Genomic DNA, 19,644 nt, shown 5'->3' with positions numbered 1-19,644 from the left:
AATATACTAAAATTGTAAAAATATATTTTTTTTTGCCAATATTCAAGGTTTAAGAGAGGGGGAAAAGTAGAGGAACCCAACAACATAGAACAAAAATCTAAAATTAAGGGAATTGAAAAAAATTGAAAATTTCCAAGGAAATGAGTAATTTTATAAACAAATAAAATTTTGCATATTTTTGAAAAAAAATAATAATAAATTTTGCATACACCTTTTAGTTAGCAGGATGGATGCTGGTCGACCTGGCTAACAACCCTTGGGAAGAAGTCGGTCCAAAATGGGCTGAAGAAGATGTTAAAAATGCGTAACGGACTTCAACTTAAAAATTGATAAAATTTTATTTTATCGAACCCTACCTAACCAGGCGAAAACCAAATGAAAATAATACCAAATACTTAGCGAAAATCTTATTTCGAACCTTAGCCCTAAACCCTAAACCGTATTTCAAATCTTTTTCACGAAAAAGGAATTCAAAGACATGTTGGTTGAAGGAGGAGAATATCATTACAAGGTCCAACAGTGTATTCTGTTTTAATGTAACAGAATACACTGTGGGTAATGTAAATAATAACATTTATTATCATAAATATTAAATCAATTGCTGATAATCTCTCTCTATATAGTATGGATGGTGCAAATAGTTAAAGAGTTACGTCTGTTTGCTGGAAGATGCGATGCCATAAAGGTATGACAAGTTTGTGAACCCTAGTTGTCTCGTGACTTTATTTGTCGAATGGTTTTGAATTAGTGGTTTAAAGCTAGTTAACTTGCCAGTAAAATGAGTTTTCTTAATGGGCTGTTTCTATAAGCCCATCTATATTTACAGGCCTTGGGCTTCACAAGATATATTGCATGATATATTATTAAAGATAAGATATTCCATCTCCACGTGGCGTCAAATTATTGGTTTAATGATCGAAGTTGACCATTGACGATTGATGCTTCTATGGGTCAATTTAAATACTCAAATTGGTCGGATCCGATGGCCAGAGCTGACGAAAGAGCTGCCGCTGATTGTGAGGTAAGGCAATGATCGCTTCCTTCAATCTCCGTGGAAAACCCTATTTCGTTTCCTCTCCTTTTCGTTGATTTGCTATCTGCTCAAAATTTTAATTCTTACTTGAGATTTCTTCACCTTTTTTTCTATCGCTGCATCGCTTAGGTGATCGTGCTGTGGATATTGAACTGAATCACGTTCAGATGCTTGTTAATATGGTCAAGAAATAGATGTGGACGAAGAGTTCGTTAAAATAGTAAATCCGAGTTTGTTTAATGGTGTCTTTCTTTTTTTAGGGATTAAAGAACTAGGAGAGTCATGGCCGAAGGAGTTGTATCATTCGGAGTGCAAAAGCTATGGGAGCTGCTGGTTCGGGAATCCGAACGGTTAACCGGAATCCATGAACTAGCTACAGAATTACGAAATGAAGTGGCACGGTTAAAGGGCTTTCTTAGAGATGCAGATGCCAAGAAACACGAAAGCGAAATGCTGAGAAACTGTTTGGAACAGATAAAAGAAATTGTCTATGATGCAGAGGATACTATCGAAGCATTTCTTCTCGGAGAAGGGTTCGCCGATGGAAGAGAGTGTCTGACTAGGTTTCCTTGCATCGCGGTGAACCGAAGAGACGTTGATACTCAGATCAATGACATAACCACCAGAATCTCCAAGGTAATGGAAAGTATGAGAAGTCTTGGCATCCAATATATTGGTGAAAATGGAAATCCTCCAGAGCCTTTATTGGGAAGATTAAGGGAGACTCGACAATCGTTTCCTAATATTTCTGAAAGCGATCTCGTGGGGTTGGAGGATAGCATCCAAGAACTAACGGGACGTTTGGTGGAGAAAGGCGATATTCGAGTGGTTGCTATATGCGGGATGGGTGGTATTGGGAAAACCACTCTAGCTAGACAAGTTTTTCACCATGACACTGTGCGGAGTCATTTTGACCAGTTTGCATGGGTGTGTGTTTCAAAACAATGTAGGCGAAAGTACGTTTGGCAAGAGATCTTATTGAGTCTTTGGCCAAAAGAAGAGGAACATAGAATCCAGCAAATGTCAGAAGAAAGACTCCAGGATGAACTCTTGAAAATGCTTGAAACCAATAAATGTCTGATCGTCCTCGACGATATATGGAGTGTTGCGGCATGGGACCTTATAAAGCCAGCTTTTACTCAAAAGCCAGGTACCCTCTTAAATTCTCGTTTTAAAAGAAAAACAGATTCATTTGCCATAAACCACTATGATTATTATGTTTCTGATGTAATTGCAGAATGAATCAAGATAGTTGTCTATTCAAGCCTTTGTTCAACTATATTTTTTTTTATTCCAGTTTGAATTGCTTCCATATACTTTCACATCAGCATTAACCTTACGTTTATGTTCGCGTTAAATAAAAAAATTATGCTTTTTATTTCTATTTCAGAAGAATTCTCGAGAATTTCTTATTCCTTTTTCTCTATTGTAGTTTTGTTGTTATCATCTCCGCAATGCCAATTGTGAAACTCACTTTATTTGGTAGATAGCAAGATCTTACTCACTTCTCGAAATAAGGATGTCGCCAAAAATGCTGATCCAAGATGTAAAATTTTTTATCCAAGATGCTTAACTCATGATGAGAGTTGGGAATTGTTGCAGCAGATCACATTTTTTGGGAGAGATGATATCGGTACGTTTCTATACCTAAAACAAATAAATCGAAAGTTTTTGTATTATTTTTATAGTGCTTTGGATAGTTTTCGTGTAATATGCATGATATAGATTAAGGGAAATAGTATGCAATTTAGTTTTAAGTATTTTTCGTAAAATATTAATAGCAAGGTATTGTGCTTATGGTCGCGTGTAGAGTTTAAGATTGAGGAAGTGAAGGAAGAGGTTGACAAAATGATAAAACATTGTGGAGGATTACCATTGGCTATCAAAACGCTAAGAGGCTTGTTAGCTACTAAACCCACAATATTCGAGTGGAGAAGGGTTCAAGAGAACATCGGATCTCAAATTATAAGACGAATCAGTCCTGACCACAACATTAATGAAGCATTCCAAGTGTTGTCTTTGAGCTACGAAGATTTGTCCTTCCGTCTGAAGCATTGCTTTCTTTACTTGGCCCATTTCCCAGAAGATCATGAGATAGATACGAAAAAGTTGTTTCATTCTTGGATCGCAGAAGGAGTTATAGATATGTCATCAGAGGGTACTAATAGTACAATTGGAGAGGTCGCAGAAAGCTACCTCGAGGAGCTTGTGAAGAGAAATTTGGTTTTAGTCTCAGACATAAATGAGGCAAATTCTAGAATTGTCAGCATTCGTATGCATGATGTAATGAGAGATTTCTGTTTGTTGATAGCCAAAGAAGAGAACTTCCTTGTAGTTGTCACTGCTGAGACTCACTTCTCAAGCGTCAACTCCTCATATCCTCGTAGACTTTCCGTACATTTGGATTTAGATGATGAGGGACCAAGAACATTTCATCAGAGGCAAATAAGAAACCCAAAAGTGAGATCTCTTTTGTGTATCGCTCGAAGGTACAACACTCGTTGGATTTCAGCTCTGAGATTTGGAGGATTGCGATCACTCAGGCTATTGGATCTTGGTGGAGTGGAATTTAGAGGAGGGAAATTACCAAAGAGCATTGGAAAGCTCATTCACTTGAGATACTTGAGCTTATTTGCTACTAATGTTTCAAAAATACCGCCTTCTCTTGGGAATCTGACGTTGTTGGTCTTTCTGGACTTGGGGATTTTACTCCAAAAGGTTCATATGCCCAATGTTTTGAAGAGGATGAAAGATCTGAGTTATCTTAGGCTGCCTTATAGACTCAGTGAAGGGACAAAGTTGGAAATGAGGAGTTTGGTAAAGTTGGAGACTTTGATCAACTTCTCGACCAAGCATTCTAGAGTGGAGGACGTTCTCAATATGAGAAATCTTAGACAACTTCATATCGATGTCTATAGAACATTGGATGAGGAGATTTTACCTTTATCTCTCATTACTATGTTGAAACTTGTGGAAGAGTTTGAGTTGTACCATCGGATTTCTGGAGGATTGCGATCACTCAGGCTATTGGATCTTGGTGGAGTGGAATTTAGAGGAGGGAAATTACCAAAGAGCATTGGAAAGCTCATTCACTTGAGATACTTGAGCTTATTTGCTACTAATGTTTCAAAAATACCGCCTTCTCTTGGGAATCTGACGTTGTTGGTCTTTCTGGACTTGGGGATTTTACTCCAAAAGGTTCATATGCCCAATGTTTTGAAGAGGATGAAAGATCTGAGTTATCTTAGGCTGCCTTATAGACTCAGTGAAGGGACAAAGTTGGAAATGAGGAGTTTGGTAAAGTTGGAGACTTTGATCAACTTCTCGACCAAGCATTCTAGAGTGGAGGACGTTCTCAATATGAGAAATCTTAGACAACTTCATATCGATGTCTATAGAACATTGGATGAGGAGATTTTACCTTTATCTCTCATTACTATGTTGAAACTTGTGGAAGAGTTTGAGTTGTACCATCGGATTTCTGACCCAATTAAATTCGATGTAGGAGGGCTCGTTTCATGTTTCCCTCATCTCAACCGGTTACGCTTGATAGGCATAAAGATGGAGAAGTTACCAGACGAACTCCAATCCGCTCCTAACCTCGCATCTATTTCATTAACTTATTGCATGATAGAGGAGGATCCAATGCTCGTTCTGGAGAAGATGCGTAGCTTAAAGGAAGTTAAGTTAGAGTACAAAAGTTTCATAGGGAGGAAAATGGTTTGTTCGAGTAGAGGGTTCCCTCAATTGCATAATTTGGAAATGGAGGGGCTGACTAATCTAGAAGAGTGGGTGGTGGAAGAAGGGTGTATGCCTCGTCTTCGTCGTCTGTCCATGGTGTACTGCACAAAGCTGGAGAGGTTGCCTGATGGATTGAGAAACATCTCCGGTCTAAAGGAATTGGTGGGCATAATGATGAAAAGAGAACTCAAGGACAGGTTGGCTGAAGGGGGGGAAGATCATTACAAGATCCAACATATTCCTTCTGTCAAATTTCACTTTTGTGACAGATAATAGCCAACACCACCACCACCACCGAGGTATAAACTTATTTCCGCCAATCCCAACGTTTTTTAAATATATCTGCTCCATTATGCACTGATTGTGTTTGTGTATCTGTGTCAACGTCATTTAAGACATATTTGGAGGTAATGTCAGAAGAGCGAGTGCAGGATGAACTCTTCGCAAAGTTAGAAACTGATCGTCATCGACGATATATGGAGTAAGGAAGCTTTGGACCTTATTATGTCCGACTTTCACGCAAAAAACATTTCACCCGAGACACAAGAAACCCAAAAGTAAAATCTCTTTTTTGGTAGGGTGAGAAGTTACTGCACCCTTTGGATATCAGCTCTGAACTTTGGAGGCTTACGATCACTCGGGGTATTAGATCTTGGTGGAGCACAATTTAGACAAGGGAAGTGATATTAATATTCCTACAAAAGTGTATCTACAATTTAAATATTTGAGAAATTTGTATTCCATTTCTTTTTCCAGTTGTTTTGGTTTTGGCATTTATCCTTATCAATGAAAATGAAACTGAGAAATGAGAACCTTCGTTTAACCTTTCCGAGTTTCACTCGGAATCTCGGATAATTCTTCTTAATGGGATACTTAAATGTGGTATCTTTTATTTATCTATAATACGGGGCTTAATTCTTCTTTAAGATAAGTTGGTTTATGTATTATCCTAATGGTTTGGGCCCCGAAAGCGAAACCAACGAAATCGATTTTTCACGAGTTAGCCAGCCCATTTCATACTTAACCGATATTTGGGAAATAGAAATAAGCCATCGTTAGGTTTTTTAAAATAAATCAATCGCAATTTGATGAACACATGGAATGAGAAACTACGCGGCATACACGTCATTTGCACGTTTTAAAAAAAAACACATTTTAATGACGCCGGAAACTTGCATTGTTTGGTTACCATGAAAGAGAGGGGTTGATTTGGAGCAGTTTGGCATCTAAGTTTAATACTGTTTTCAGTGGGACAGATTAAACGTACATCTCGTCATCTCATCCTTAGAGTTGAAGAAGAGAGCCGACCGTTTTGCTGATATATAGAGGTGAGACATAAAGTTGATATTCTCTCCGCTCTTTAAATCACTCCATTTTTTTTCCCGTATAAAAATAGTGCAGAAGTTGTGGGATCTGCTGAGTCGAGAATTCGAACAGTTAAGGGGAATCCATGAACGAGCTACTGGATTACGAGACGAACTGGGACGATTAAAGGGCTTTCTTAAAGATGCTGATGCCAAGAAACACGAAAGTGAGAGGGTGAGAAACTGTTTCAAAGAGATAAATGAAAATTGTGTATGACGCAGAGGATATTATCGAAGCCTTTGTTTTGAAAGAAGGGTCCGTGGATGAAAGAGGGATCGTGGAGCGTCTTCCAAGGTTTCCTTGTATCGCCATGTATCTCAGAAAGGTTGATTCTTGGATTTATTTCATCAAGTTGTAGAATACAGGAGGATCCGATGCCCATTCTTGAAAGGATGCGTTTCCTAAAGAAAGTTGTTTCAAAGATGGATAGTTTCATAGGGACTAGGGAGGAAAATGGTTTGTTCGAGAGACGGGTTCCCTCAATTGCGTTTCTTGAGATTGTTTGGGCTACAAAATCTGGTAGATTGGGTAGTGGAAGAAGGGTCCGTGCCTCGATTTCTTCGTCTGTCGATATCGTACTGCCCAAATCTGGAGAAGGTGTCTGATGGATTGGGGAACATCACTACTCTAAAGGAATTGGAAGTAACAGGGATGAGAAGAGAATTCAAGGACAAGTTGGTTGAAGGAGGAGAAGATCATTACAAGGTCCAACATATTCCTTCTGTCCAATTTTACGGCTGTGACCGATAATCACCACCACCACCACCGAGGTATGATCTTCTTTCTCCAACCCAACATTTTGGCAAACACATCTGTTCCATCATAGATGATGTTCCAATCATAAATCAAAGTTTGGTGTTTTATCCATTTCAGAAGATTCTTCTCTCGTCATATCTTCCTACCCTTTTAATTGCCTGATGAAGATGTTAAAAATTGTGCTACCGTATCTGCTTAATTGTTTATGCTTTCCTCCACGATTGTGTTTGTGCGTGAATCGACAACCCAATTTGCTCTCTGTTTGGTTTGCAAATTTAAAATTCTATGCCTGTGATTTAAAAAACATTCTAATGAGTAATGATATGACGTTGGATATTCAATGCTACCCCCAAAACAATCATTTAAGACACTTAGTACTTTGTCCTGACTCCTTACCCCCAAAACAATCACACACTCTGTTTTGTTGTGCTATGATTAGACAAGATTTCAGATTTATTAGAGGGAATTAAATGTGTTATGTTTCAATTTAGTTGCAGTATTGAATAGTTATAAAACTCAAAATATTCTACAGTAAAATTCTAGTTATACAATGGATATATCATGAGATCCTCGAGAGTAAAATGACTAAATGGTTTATGTGTGTGTGGTCTACCCAAAAAAGGGAAAAAAAAACCCAAAGGTACGATGTATTAGAATAAATATAAATATATATACATAGTATAGGACAATAACTATTATTGTTACTATAAACGATCATTTTAATTGCTGATCATGTCTCTGTGTTGATAATTTAAGATATTATGCCATAAAAGCCTATGATCCGACTTGTCTGGTGAATTTTCTTTCGAATTACTGTGGATAACTGACAAGTAAATCGAATTGCATTTAGAAAATCAAATTTCTGTGAATGGGCCTTCGTCACAAGCCTAATGATGTCTACGGGCCTTGGGCTTCACATGATACAGTATTAACGCGTTCCATCTCCACGTGGCAACTCACTATTGGTTTAATCATTGGAGTTGACCATTGACGACGACTCCTGCTTGTATGGGTCAATTTAAATGCCCCTTTGGTCAGAAGACAGAACCGATCGCCAGAGTTGAAGAAGAGGGGCTGCTTCTGCTTCTGCTTCTGCCGTTGCCCATTGTGAGGTAAGCCACTGATCATTTCCTCCTTCTGTTCTTCGTGGGAAACCCTACTTCGTGTCTCTTCTCTGTCGATGCTCGGCTTAGGTCATTTGGGATCTGCTCAGATTTCGCTTCATAGATGAATTTTCTTCACATTTTTCTATCGATGCTCCGCTTAGGTTATTGTTCTGTGAATGTTGAATGGAGAAAGAACCTAAGTGGGTGGCTTTTTCCCATTTAGGTTCAAACTCTATTGTCCTTTAAAAAAAAAAAAAACGGAGAAAGAGATGATAAGGATGTCAAAATAGTAACTCGGGTGTTTTTTTTATGTATCTTTCTTTTTTTTTCCCCAAAAAACAATTTCTTATAAATACTTCAACTTTTAAAAAATGTATCAAATAAATAATTTGGTTTTTAATTTGATAATATAATAGTTAAAATATTTTATATTGATCTCAATTTCAGGAGTTAAAAAGTATAAATTTGATACAAGAATCGATTTGACACATTTTAATATTTGAAATATTATTTGATACTATACCAAAACTCGTATACGTTTGTTCAAAAAAGTCTAAATCGATCAATATCTTGGTTGGTTATTGGTCTCAATTTCAGGATTTAAAAGGTATAAATTTGATACAAGAATCGGTGTACCCATTTAACACATTTTAATTTTTGAAATATTATTTAAATCAAATTAAGAATTAAATTATTTATTTGGCACATTTGAAGAAGTTGAGTTACTCATATGGTAGCTTTCTTGCGTTTTAATGGTCAAGGAAAAGTCATGGCCGACGGAGTCCTCGCATTTGGAGTGCAGAAGCTGTGGGATCTACTGGTTCGGGAATCCGACCGGTTGACCGGGATCCATGAACGAGTTACTGAATTGCTAAATGAAGTGGGACGGTTAAAGGGCTTTCTGAAAGATGCAGATGCCAAGAAACACGGAAGCCAAAGGGTGAAGAACTGTTTGGATGAGATCAAAGAGATTGTCAATGATGCAGACGATGTTATCGAATCCTTTCTTCTCAAAGAAGGAGTCGCCGATGAAAGAGGGCTCAGAAAGCGTCTCTCTAAGTTTACTCGCAGCCCGATGACTCGAATAAAAGCTGATTCTCAGATCAGTGGCATAACCGCCAGGATCTCCAAGGTAATGGAAAGAATGCAGAATTTCGGCGTCCAATATATAGTTGACGATGGAATTCCTCCGGAGCCTTTATTTGAAAGATTAAGGGAGAGTCGACAATCGTTTCCTAATGTTTCTGAAAGTGTTCTTGTGGGGCTGGAGGGTAGTATCCAAGAACTAACAAGGCACTTGGTGGAGAAAATCGAAATTGGAGTTGTTTCGATATGCGGGATGGGTGGTATGGGGAAAACCACTCTAGCTAGGCAAGTTTTTCACCATGACATGGTGAGACGTCATTTTGACCGGTCCGCATGGGTGTGTGTTTCAAAACAATGTAGGCGAAAGTACGTTTGGCAGGAGATCTTAACGAATCTTAGAGCAAAAGAAGAGGAACATAGAATTCGGCAAATGTCAGAAGAACGGCTCCAGGATGAGCTCTTCGAAATGCTTGAAACCAATAAATGTCTGATAGTCCTCGACGATATATGGAACAAGGAAGCTTGGGACCTTATAAAGCCAGCTTTCTCACAAAAGCCAGGTAGCCTCTTCAGTTTTTTTTTTTTCCCAGAAAGAAGAATAGATCAATGAGTCATAAAACATAATGTTTGGCAGGTAGCAAGATCTTACTTACTTCTCGAAATGAGGATGTTGCTTCATATGTGGATCCAAGATGTAAAATTTTCAGACCAAGATGCTTAACTCATGAAGAGAGTCGAGAACTTTTGCTGCGAATCGCATTTTACGGGAGAGATGATATCGGTACGTTTCATACATACAAACAGGTCGTTTCAAACATATTGCTTTTGCTTCCAAACACTTAAAATGTTTACATCAATAGTTATAGTATATTGGAAACTGATGTTTGTATATAAGCTACCAATTTTGTTTTGTCAAACACTCTATTGTCATGTGCAGAGTTTGAGATTGAGGAAGCGAAGGAAGAGGTTGACAAAATGATAAATCAATGTGGGGGATTACCTTTGGCTGTCAGAACGCTAGGAGGCTTGTTATCCGATAAAAGGACAGCATCCCAGTGGAAAAGGGCAAAGGAGGATATCGAATCTCAAATTATAAGAGAAATAAGCCACGACCACAACGAGAATAAAGCATACCAAATGTTGTCTTTGAGCTATGAAGATTTGTCATACCCTCTAAAGCATTGTTTCCTTTACCTCGCCCATTATCCAGAAGATTATGAGATAGATGCGGATACATTGTTAGGATGTTGGTTTGCGGAAGGAATAGTAGAAATGCCGTCAGAGGGTACTAATAGGTCTGTTCGAGATGTAGCACAAGGCTACCTTGAGGAGCTTGTGAAGAGAAATATGGTTTTAGTCTCTCGTAGAGATGTGAGCTCAAGAATCGACAGCATTCGGGTGCATGATGTGATGAGAGATGTGTGTTTGTTGATAGCCAAAGAAGAGAACTTCCTTGAAGTTGTCAATGTCGAGGCTCGCTTCTCAAGCGTCAACTCTTCAAATTCTGTGTCCAGCTTTAGGCCTCGCAGACTTGCCGTACATTGGGATTCAGATGATAGCGATGATGAAGAAGTTATGACATTTCACCAGAGACAAATAAGAAACCCAAAATTAAGATCTTTGTTGTGTATCCCTCCAAATTTTACTAGTTGGATTTCAGACCTGAGCTTTGGAAGCTTGCCATCACTCAGGGTGTTAGTTCTTCGTGGAGTGCAATTTCGAGGAGGGAAGCTGCCAAAGAGCATAGGAAAGCTCGTTCACTTGAGATACTTGAGCTTATCTGACACTAATTTAACAGAGGTACCATCTTCTCTTGGGAATCTAACGTTACTGGTCTTTTTGGAATTGGGGATTGATGGTGTAGTTCATATACCAAATGTGTTGAAGAGGATGAAGGATCTGAGGTACCTTGTGTTGCCTCCTAGTCTCAGTGAAGAGACGAAGCTGGAAATGGGGAGTCTGGTGAAGTTGGAGACCTTGTGCTACTTCTCAACGAAGCATTGTAGAGTGGAAGACCTTCTCAATATGAGAAATATTAGACAACTTGGTATCAATGTCCATAGAACATCAGATGAGGGGAGTTTACCTTTATCTCTCATGACAGCGCTGAAACTTGTGGAAGAGTTTGAGTTGTACCATCGGATTTCTGACCCAATTAAATTCGATGTAGGAGGGCTCGTTTCATGTTTCCCTCATCTCAACCGGTTAGGTTTGGAGGGTATAAAGATGGAGAAGTTACCAGACGAACTCCAATCCGCTCCCAACCTCGCATCTATTACATTATATAAGTGTAGTCTAGGGGAGGATCCTATGTCCATTCTTGAGAAGATGTCTAGCTTGAAGGAAGTTTTTTTAGGGGAGAGTAGTTTCATAGGGAGGAAAATGGTCTGTTCGAGTAGAGGGTTCCCTCAATTGCGTTCTTTGTATCTGCTCCTCAGAGAAAATCTTGAAGAGTGGGTGGTGGAAGAAGGGTCCATGCCTCGTCTTCGTCGTCTGGAGATAATGAACTGCCAAAAGCTGGAGAGGTTGCCTGATGGATTGAGAAGCATCTCTTCTCTAAAGGAATTGCATCTCAGAGGGATGAAAAAGGGATTCATGGAGAAGTTGGTCGAAGGGGGAGAAGATCATCACAAGATCCAACACATCCCTTCCGTCACCTTTCACAGATGTGACGAATAACCAATCAGCAGCAGCGCCGCCAGAGCTCTCTCTCTCCAACCCAACAACTCGTCAGTGCTACCTTACCTTACAGTCTTAAATTGTTTCATGTATTCCTCCACGATTGTCAGCACCATCAGAGACATATTTTACAACATCCTCGCTCGGCCAATCTTAAACTAAATCCATGCATCCATTTCTAATTACTTCCTGTATTGAATTTACTCCACACATTCTATTCACCAACCGAAATGCGTCGTCCCATGACCCCGACACCTCGCGACTTTACTGACACATGTATCAAATCTAATCATTATAATAACTCCCAAATGACTTTGATTTTTTTTTTCCTGAAAAATGAAACTGTTTGAAACATAAAATGTAATTTTAATTCAAAATAACATAAAATATACTCTCCTTTTTGCTACTATCCACGGTTAAAGAGAAAACAATAAGTATAAAAACCCAGCAACGTGGAACAATAAACAAATAAATTTTTCATGCAACCTTTTAGTTAGCCCAAAATGGGCCGAAAGAAATATTGAAATGCGTAATTGGCCTTCAACTTAAGCCTCTTTTCGTCTTTTTGTATCCATATCTAATACCAATTTTGAGATTTCAAAATTATTCTCGTACAAAAAAAAAAAAAGCCTGTCTCCTAACATTATAAAATGATTTAAGCTTCCTCTAAAACATTATTTGGCGCTCCTCTCATCGTCATAATTATTAATCGATGGATATTATTCTTTTTACCAACTAGATTATTTACCATTAGTAGATTATTAGTCTTTTTATCGACTAGATTATTTCTCATCATCGTCATTACTAATATAGATATACGCTTCTGTATAAGTAGATTTTTTCGTAAAGCTGACAAGGTTATTTCCCGTAACTTTCATCGAATAGACAACTGTGGATGAAAATGTTAGCATGTGCTTCCCACGTGCCGAGTGGGCTTGTGTTCACGCTGCACGTCAACACAACACTCGACCCTTTCTCCTTTCTTTTTTCCTTTAGTGTAAAACATTTATGCGAATTCGTTAATTATTATTGGGGAACCACAAAAAATTTTTTTAAAGTTTTTTACTTATACCAAAACAACATTTTATTTAAAATTCATCATAAAAAACCATCAACTATTAATTTTGAACAAAAATACCATTAAATTTTTTAAAAACAAATTTTCAATTTAAATTTGTTATAAAAAATCATCAATTATTAATTTTAATAAAACAATTATTTATTAAAATATAAAAAGTGTATATTAATATTAATAGATTATAAATTGAGTATATTTTATTGGTTGTAAATATTATATTTAAAATTCCATTATATGTTATTATTATAGAGATTGCAAATTATCATTTTATTTTTTCTATAGATTTATAAAATAATTTTAATAAAAAACCATCAACTATTTGAAATTTTCAAAACACATTCTATTTTAAATATATAAACCTATAACCAATAAAATGTACTCAATTTACAACCTATCAAATAGTAACATATAATAAAATTTTAAATTTTATATTTACAACCAATAAAATATAATGAATTTTGAATGTAACATTTGTACACAAATTTATTATATAAAGATTGACATTTACAAATATTTATATAAATTTTAAATATTATGATATAATAAATTTAAATAAATATTATGTTTTTATTGTGATCTTTAGAATTACATAATTTATATATGTTTTTTCTTTAAATTTTATAAATTTTTACAAAAAATTTTAAAACAAAATATTTTGTAGATAGATAAATAATTTTTTATAAAAATTAATAATTGATGATTTTTTATAACAAATTTAAATTGAAAGATTTTTTTAAAATTTTATATAATTAATGTTTTTTTCTCAAAATTAATAGTTAATAATTTTTTATGATGAATTTTAAGTAGAAGGTTTTTTTTGTGAAAATAAAAAATTTGGAGATTTTTTTTGAGTTTGTCCCTTGTTAAAAATCCTAACGCTCAAGCCCTCTTGAAGTGAACTCTACTTTTATATATATGATGATATTTGTTTTGTTGTGTAGATAAATCGATGCCATTATCCGTGAGGACATTTGCTATTATCCGACATCCGAGGGGTTCGTTCACGGCACTGTTATCAATCCGACCAAAAAAAAAGAGCATGACTAACGCACAATTTCCGAAAATTAAATTCCCCCATCCAAATTAATAATTTGATCCTCGACCACCAAGAAGATCAAGAATCGCTCCTCGACCAAATCACCCAGATTTATATGTTACATGAGATTCTCGGACGTTTGGGCTTGAACATTATCCAAAATCAATTTGGGTTTAGGTTTAGAGCCCAATGGGCTAGGCCCATTCTACCTATTCAGGGGGCGGGGTGGTTCTCGATCTGCATCGTTTCTTTCTTCCTCGAGAAGCTGGAAATTGGCGAAGGGAAGACGATCGCTAAGGCTCCAAGTCGGAGGAACGAGAGTAGAAGAAGAAGAAGACGAAGATGATATACCGGAAATGGAGTCTGCTCACCGGTCCCCCCGTGATCCTCGGCGGAGTGGTGGCAACCGCCGTCATCGCCACTTTCATCTTCTCTAAGAACGTAAATTTCCTCTTCATCTCTTGCATAGATTATCGAAACACGAACTCTAGGTTCTTAGATCCATCGCTCCATCGTTTGAGAATTCCTGTAGTTGTTCTTCGTATCCATGTCTGTTTCCATTTCCGATCGTATTCGATTCTCAAAAGCCTTTACGAGTTCGGACATGATTGTTTCTGACCTATTCAACATTCATCAGATCGCTATTCTTCTAGATTTCGCGGTTGTTGCCTGGCGCAACTCAACTGTCGGTAGAAGTTTGGCCTGTTCAATTTTTATGTCGGATTAACAAATCCCAGGGTTGCTTGAAATCCTTACTAGAGTAGGCATGGAGCTATCAGTTGTCGTCTGTAATTCTGTATTTCTATACTTATCAAGTGGCTTATGAAATATCTAATTGTTGGAATCCAGAATCTACGCAACTCCATCATACTTCCTAAGATTATCTCTGATTGCAGTATAAATCAGTTTGTCAACTCATCCTCAGCATAATCTTGAATTTGCAGAAAAGCGTGTCCAAGAAGCAGGAAAATCGCTCAACTAACAAGTAGAATCCTCAGAGCTATGAAATCGCTCTGGCAACTCTGATGCAGTTTTCATGTGGTTTGTGTTTGCTGGAAACATTGAACCTGATTTCTGGTGATTTCTCTATAACACTTGAAGAAAGGGTTCTGAATGCCTACTTTGTCTGTTTACATTCGCTTTTTCAATGCTCAGATCAGATCCAATAGATTTTTCCATTTCCAAATTCCATCAAAGGTAAGACACCATCTTCCTTGCCGCTGCCACTGCATATATTATGTTTTTCTGTACATGTTTAATGGGTACACGGGAGTGTAATGGTTGATACACTTGTTAAGGAGGGCTTACACTTGAAAGTTTATGGTTACCCTTTCTTGTATCACTCTATACACGTTTACACTCTGTTTGTTTCCGGAAACGAAACTGGTTGACGGGCTCTGACGGGGTATCGTTGATACATTTTAAAATTAATCGAGATTTGGGCAATCATTGTTTGAAATTCCACGTGTCATATATATCCACGTTTCTATGATCTCCGTACGGTTTTATATGTTGGTTGTAATTTTACCGTACGTCTGCGTTATTTGGAGTTGCAGTAGCGTTATGGTCGACGCAGTTGTATTACTGCTGTGGTCACACCTTACCCAATTTCAAATTAATTTAAAGAAAAAGAAAACACAAACAAGAAACGGAATTAAAGCGAGTACGAGTCGTACAGGATAACTTCCACAGTGCTCCACACGTTATTGTTCCCAGTAATCTCCATATACATGGGAACTTGATGTTTTCCCCGTGAACATTGATGTTCTTTTTCCCCGATCGATGTAGATTTTCTGACAGGACAGTTTGTGAATGTCATTGTGTTCTTTTTTGTCCCATCCATGAGAAGCTATGATATTTTCCAGTTTGTTATAAAGAAGTATCTAATTTGGACTCTGTGGTTTTAGTTTCACACTAATTTCGTTGGTCTGTGTCCCCATTCCTATGGTTTTCATTTCTATTCAAAGTTCAAACCCGTTTGAATAATTCGATTTTTATTAATTTCGGAAATTCAATATGAGATGAAGTGCGTATCCCTGTAATATATACAAAATGGATAATTTCATTATAGCTTCAAACAAATTAAATGGATTGAAATTGTGCAAAATAACTAGTACAATCGTCAAATAAGTACAAACGTTACAATTCTAGATACCTAGCTTTTTTTTTTTAATAACGGAGGATTTTTAGCTGATACTCTTCGGACGTAGTAATTAGATAAATCTCTGGTACGGGAACATACTTTGTATATAGATCATATAAACTCATAAATTATCTATCTCTTTATCAATCAGGAATCGAACACTCAACCTAAATATGGAGTTACCTCATACCCTAAATTGGATCTGTTGGATGTAGTTTTCTTTTTTTCGAACTAAACGTAACACTATTTGTTATGCCAACAATAGCAGAAAAAAAAGAGGCAATATCCCTTTTTTTGTATATTATTTTCAAAAGTAACTATTTTAACTAACAGAATTAAACATCTAAAAGGACATTACAAAAAAAAACCATTAATATGGACTATCAATGACAAAATAATTAGGAAAGATAACAGAAATTTAATTAGTGGAAAGATTTGGCGCGAGGACAACGACTGGAGTTAACGTATTCCAAGACAAAGTAAGATACAGCGTGGAACTGAAAAGATAGCAAAGGAGAAAGATTAGTTGCATCGAATTTAAGTAAAAAAGACATTGATTATAATTTTGATTGGAATTTTAATCGTCTCGCTTTGGACGTAATCTGAATCTCTGTGTTGACTATGAGTGTACAGTTCATGGCATCAGAGTCAAGACAAGATTAGCAACCTATGGGGCCCCACCAGGCACCAAGAACATGGTCCTAATCAAAATTCGGTTCTTCGTTATTAAATTACTCACTGCCAAAAAAAAGAGTTTTATTGTATTTTGTGCAAATAATTGTCGACTGTGACGTCACTCGCTTTTGTAATCTTGTGAAATACATCGAACTTGAATCTCGAAAACAGACGGACGACACTAAGAATCACGCAATGTCAGATGTCTAGATTCAGACCATATCTTATAACCGAAGGTACTTAAACATTCGACATTTATGTCGCATCGATCTACTTTTAATCTTTACTTTGCTAACTTATGGGCAATTTGTGTAATATGTGAATTAAATTAACTACTCTACTTGATCATTCAAACGCCGTGCTGAAGACCCTGCTGGCGACATTTTCACAGAGGATCTGAAGAACTTTCTTGTTGCTAAGCTTCACGCATCTGGGCGTCTTGTACTGTCCGGCCGAAGCTCCGAGCCCTAGATAATGTTCTTGGATCTTCTTGAACGTTCCTTTCACGACGACGCGTAGCTCGAGCGGCCCTATGCTCTTCGTTTTCCGCGAACTGACGTAGCCCGCGTCCAAGAACGATCTGTCCAGGACGTTGCAGCATTCTTGCAGGACACCCTTGTTCGTCCCGCCCGAGATCTCCCAGAATATGATGTAGTGTCCCGGCTCGGTGGAGACGTCCACGTGGCTTGAGAAGTCTATGACTTCGAGCTTTTCCACGGACAGTCTCTTGGCAGCTGCTTCTACGGACAGTTGCAAGTCTCGTTCCGTGTTCTTGTCGATGTTTATGGAGAGTATCAAGTTTTTCCTGCACACGAACTTGAGTTGTGGTGTTCTGTTGTAGAAACCCACGACCTTGACCACGTCCCCTAGCCTGTAACGGTACATTCCTACATATATAGGAATCGACCAGTGAGTTGAATCAATATCAAGAACATCAGAATTCCCAAGGAAAATAACGAATAATTGCTTACGGGCCGATGTAGAAGTGGCCAATGTAAAAAAGGATTGAGATTATTTTACGTACCTGCATAGTTGGTAAGAAGGATTTCATATTCTTCACCGACTTTGACCTCGGTCAAACCCACTGGCTTGGGCATCTCCTCACCTGTCTGAGCAACAGGGATGAACTCGAAGTAGCCGAAATTCGGGACCACCGCAAAAACAGCCTCTTCTGGGGGCAATCTCGGAGTAACATTGGCTGCAATCCACCCTTCCGAGCTGCCGTAGTCATGACTGATTAGGGGAAGATCGCCAGCATAGTGCCTCAGCTTGTTCACGTACGGCTCCATCGAACCAGTCATGATCCCGTATACGTACTTTGCGTTCGGGAAAAGTGCGGGTATCAGTCCGTACCAGTTGCTCAGGTTCAGACATCTTGTTCGGATTAAGTTGGCTAGCCCTGGATTGGGTCGAAGCAACTTTGACACGGCCGAACGGACAGATGGGACAGTGATGCGGCTGCTTAGGACACCTTCTCTTATGTCAGCCACAATGTCTTCCCAGACATGTTCAAAGGTTCTGAAAGCATGGACGAGGCTATGAGCGAAAGCTGCGAAGACATACTGAACTTCGTCCCTGGACAGAATCCCGCACAGGAGATGGCAGTAGAGGGCTTGATGGACATCAGGACTGAATATAACTTCGTCGGGACTGCAGTACATGGATCGAATGGATCGTATCCCGGCTTTGAAGTTCGGGTTTCGGTAAACATTCGTGGTGGCAGTTCCCACGGGGACGCCACCCTCGGAGATGTACTGTTTGCTGCTGAAGATGAACTGCAACGCCTTTCCATTGCCGATAGGGAATTCTCTGCATAAATTAGCGATGCAAATTTAAAACAGGCAAACAGGGTCATAGGGGGGAATGTGGAAGAAAGGTTATTACCTGTTTCTGAATGCAAAAGCAGTCCGGTAAAGCTGTAAGGTGTTCTCCATTAGAACATCAGTGAAAGGAATGAACTTTGGACGACCTTGGGTGGTTCCAGAACTGCAATGAACAGAGACAACGAAGTGGATGTTATTCATCCTCTGTGTTCTGTCTGTAATGGTTGAGTTGCAGAAAAGGTTCAAGAAAGAGTTTTTACCTCAATGAAATGGCGGAGACGGGGAGACCGGTGAGAATGGGGGATTTGTCACCTTCCACCATTCTTTTGACGTAAGGCTCCATGTCATGGTCGGTGACCAGTGGAACCATTGCTCTGAAATCATCGATGTCCGTACTTCCATTGAGCCCACATTTCTGCAGATAGAAGGTTGACTTGTTCTTCTCCAGAATATCCTTGAGGGTCTTCTCCTGAACCTCCCCTGCGTTTCTTGTCATCTCCTCGAATTCATCTATCACTTTGCTGAGATCCAATGCTTCTACTTTCTCCAACATCCTGAGAATTCAAGAAGAGAAGGAGAGGAAGAAATTCCAAGGATGGAGGAAAAGTGGGTCAGATTCGGACAGAGATTCTGACAGATTACAGAGAAAAAGGAAAGAGGAGGAAGGGGGTAAGCCCTTTATGAGTATTGACACCCAGAAAGGGAAAGCTCGATAACATTGAGAATTTCGGTACGGGGATTGTCTGTAGTATCTGAAGAAATCGAAAGATTGTCGGAAAAAAATCAGAAAGGGAAAGATGGTTCGTTCCCTTTGCGCACTCAGAAATCGTACGATCGAAAATCAAAACGAAAAGCCAGATTCTATCAGTTTCTCCGGAAACCCACTTTCTCTTTTCCTCCAAACACGATGTAAACGCCACCTGGAATCTAAGGAGAGAGGAAAAAAACTTGGGAGCCTCCGGGAAAAAACATAGAAGTCAACGAAGATGAAGCGTTGGAATCAAGTGAAGGAAGAACCGTCAAATCCGAGGAAGAAATCACTTTCACGATCTGGGCATAGACATGGATCCCTAAAATATGGTTTTTGATGTATGCACACACGCCATAAGTGTCTAGAGATCGT

At 38.3% G+C, this 19,644-nt stretch overlaps 2 protein-coding genes and 1 long non-coding RNA gene across 3 annotated transcripts in view; 2 read left to right on the top strand and 1 right to left on the bottom strand.

Moving 5' to 3' along the window:
- The first annotated feature begins 927 nt into the window (after positions 1–927).
- LOC104817342 (probable disease resistance RPP8-like protein 2) lies at positions 928–11,949 on the top strand. The gene is made up of 5 exons (XM_010546497.2): positions 928–1,021; positions 1,294–2,183; positions 2,520–2,666; positions 2,844–4,024; positions 11,224–11,949. Exons 2-5 carry the CDS (start codon positions 1,316–1,318, stop codon positions 11,764–11,766), a joined length of 2,739 nt encoding a protein of 912 aa, XP_010544799.2. The 5' UTR covers positions 928–1,021; positions 1,294–1,315; the 3' UTR covers positions 11,767–11,949.
- A 2,194-nt stretch (positions 11,950–14,143) lies between these two features.
- Positions 14,144–15,217, top strand: LOC104817341. Its single transcript, XR_772512.1, has 2 exons — positions 14,144–14,321; positions 14,825–15,217. It is a non-coding gene; the product is annotated as an uncharacterized LOC104817341 (long non-coding RNA).
- A 1,592-nt stretch (positions 15,218–16,809) lies between these two features.
- LOC104817340 (jasmonic acid-amido synthetase JAR1-like) overlaps positions 16,810–19,644 on the bottom strand; it is a 3,087-nt gene continuing 252 nt past the window's right edge. Inside the window, exons 2-5 of the mRNA XM_010546495.2 lie at positions 18,782–19,075; positions 18,583–18,684; positions 17,723–18,507; positions 16,810–17,585 (exon numbers count right to left, since the gene is read on the bottom strand). Coding sequence (XP_010544797.1) covers positions 17,044–17,585; positions 17,723–18,507; positions 18,583–18,684; positions 18,782–19,074 — 1,722 coding nt within the window. The 5' untranslated portion in view covers position 19,075 and the 3' untranslated portion in view covers positions 16,810–17,043. The remainder of the gene's footprint in view (positions 17,586–17,722; positions 18,508–18,582; positions 18,685–18,781; positions 19,076–19,644) is intronic.

This window comes from Tarenaya hassleriana, unplaced genomic scaffold (assembly GCF_000463585.1).
Source record: "Tarenaya hassleriana unplaced genomic scaffold, ASM46358v1 Cleome27, whole genome shotgun sequence".
Lineage (NCBI taxonomy): Eukaryota > Viridiplantae > Streptophyta > Magnoliopsida > Brassicales > Cleomaceae > Tarenaya > Tarenaya hassleriana.
This window is presented reverse-complemented; position numbering and strand designations above follow the sequence as displayed.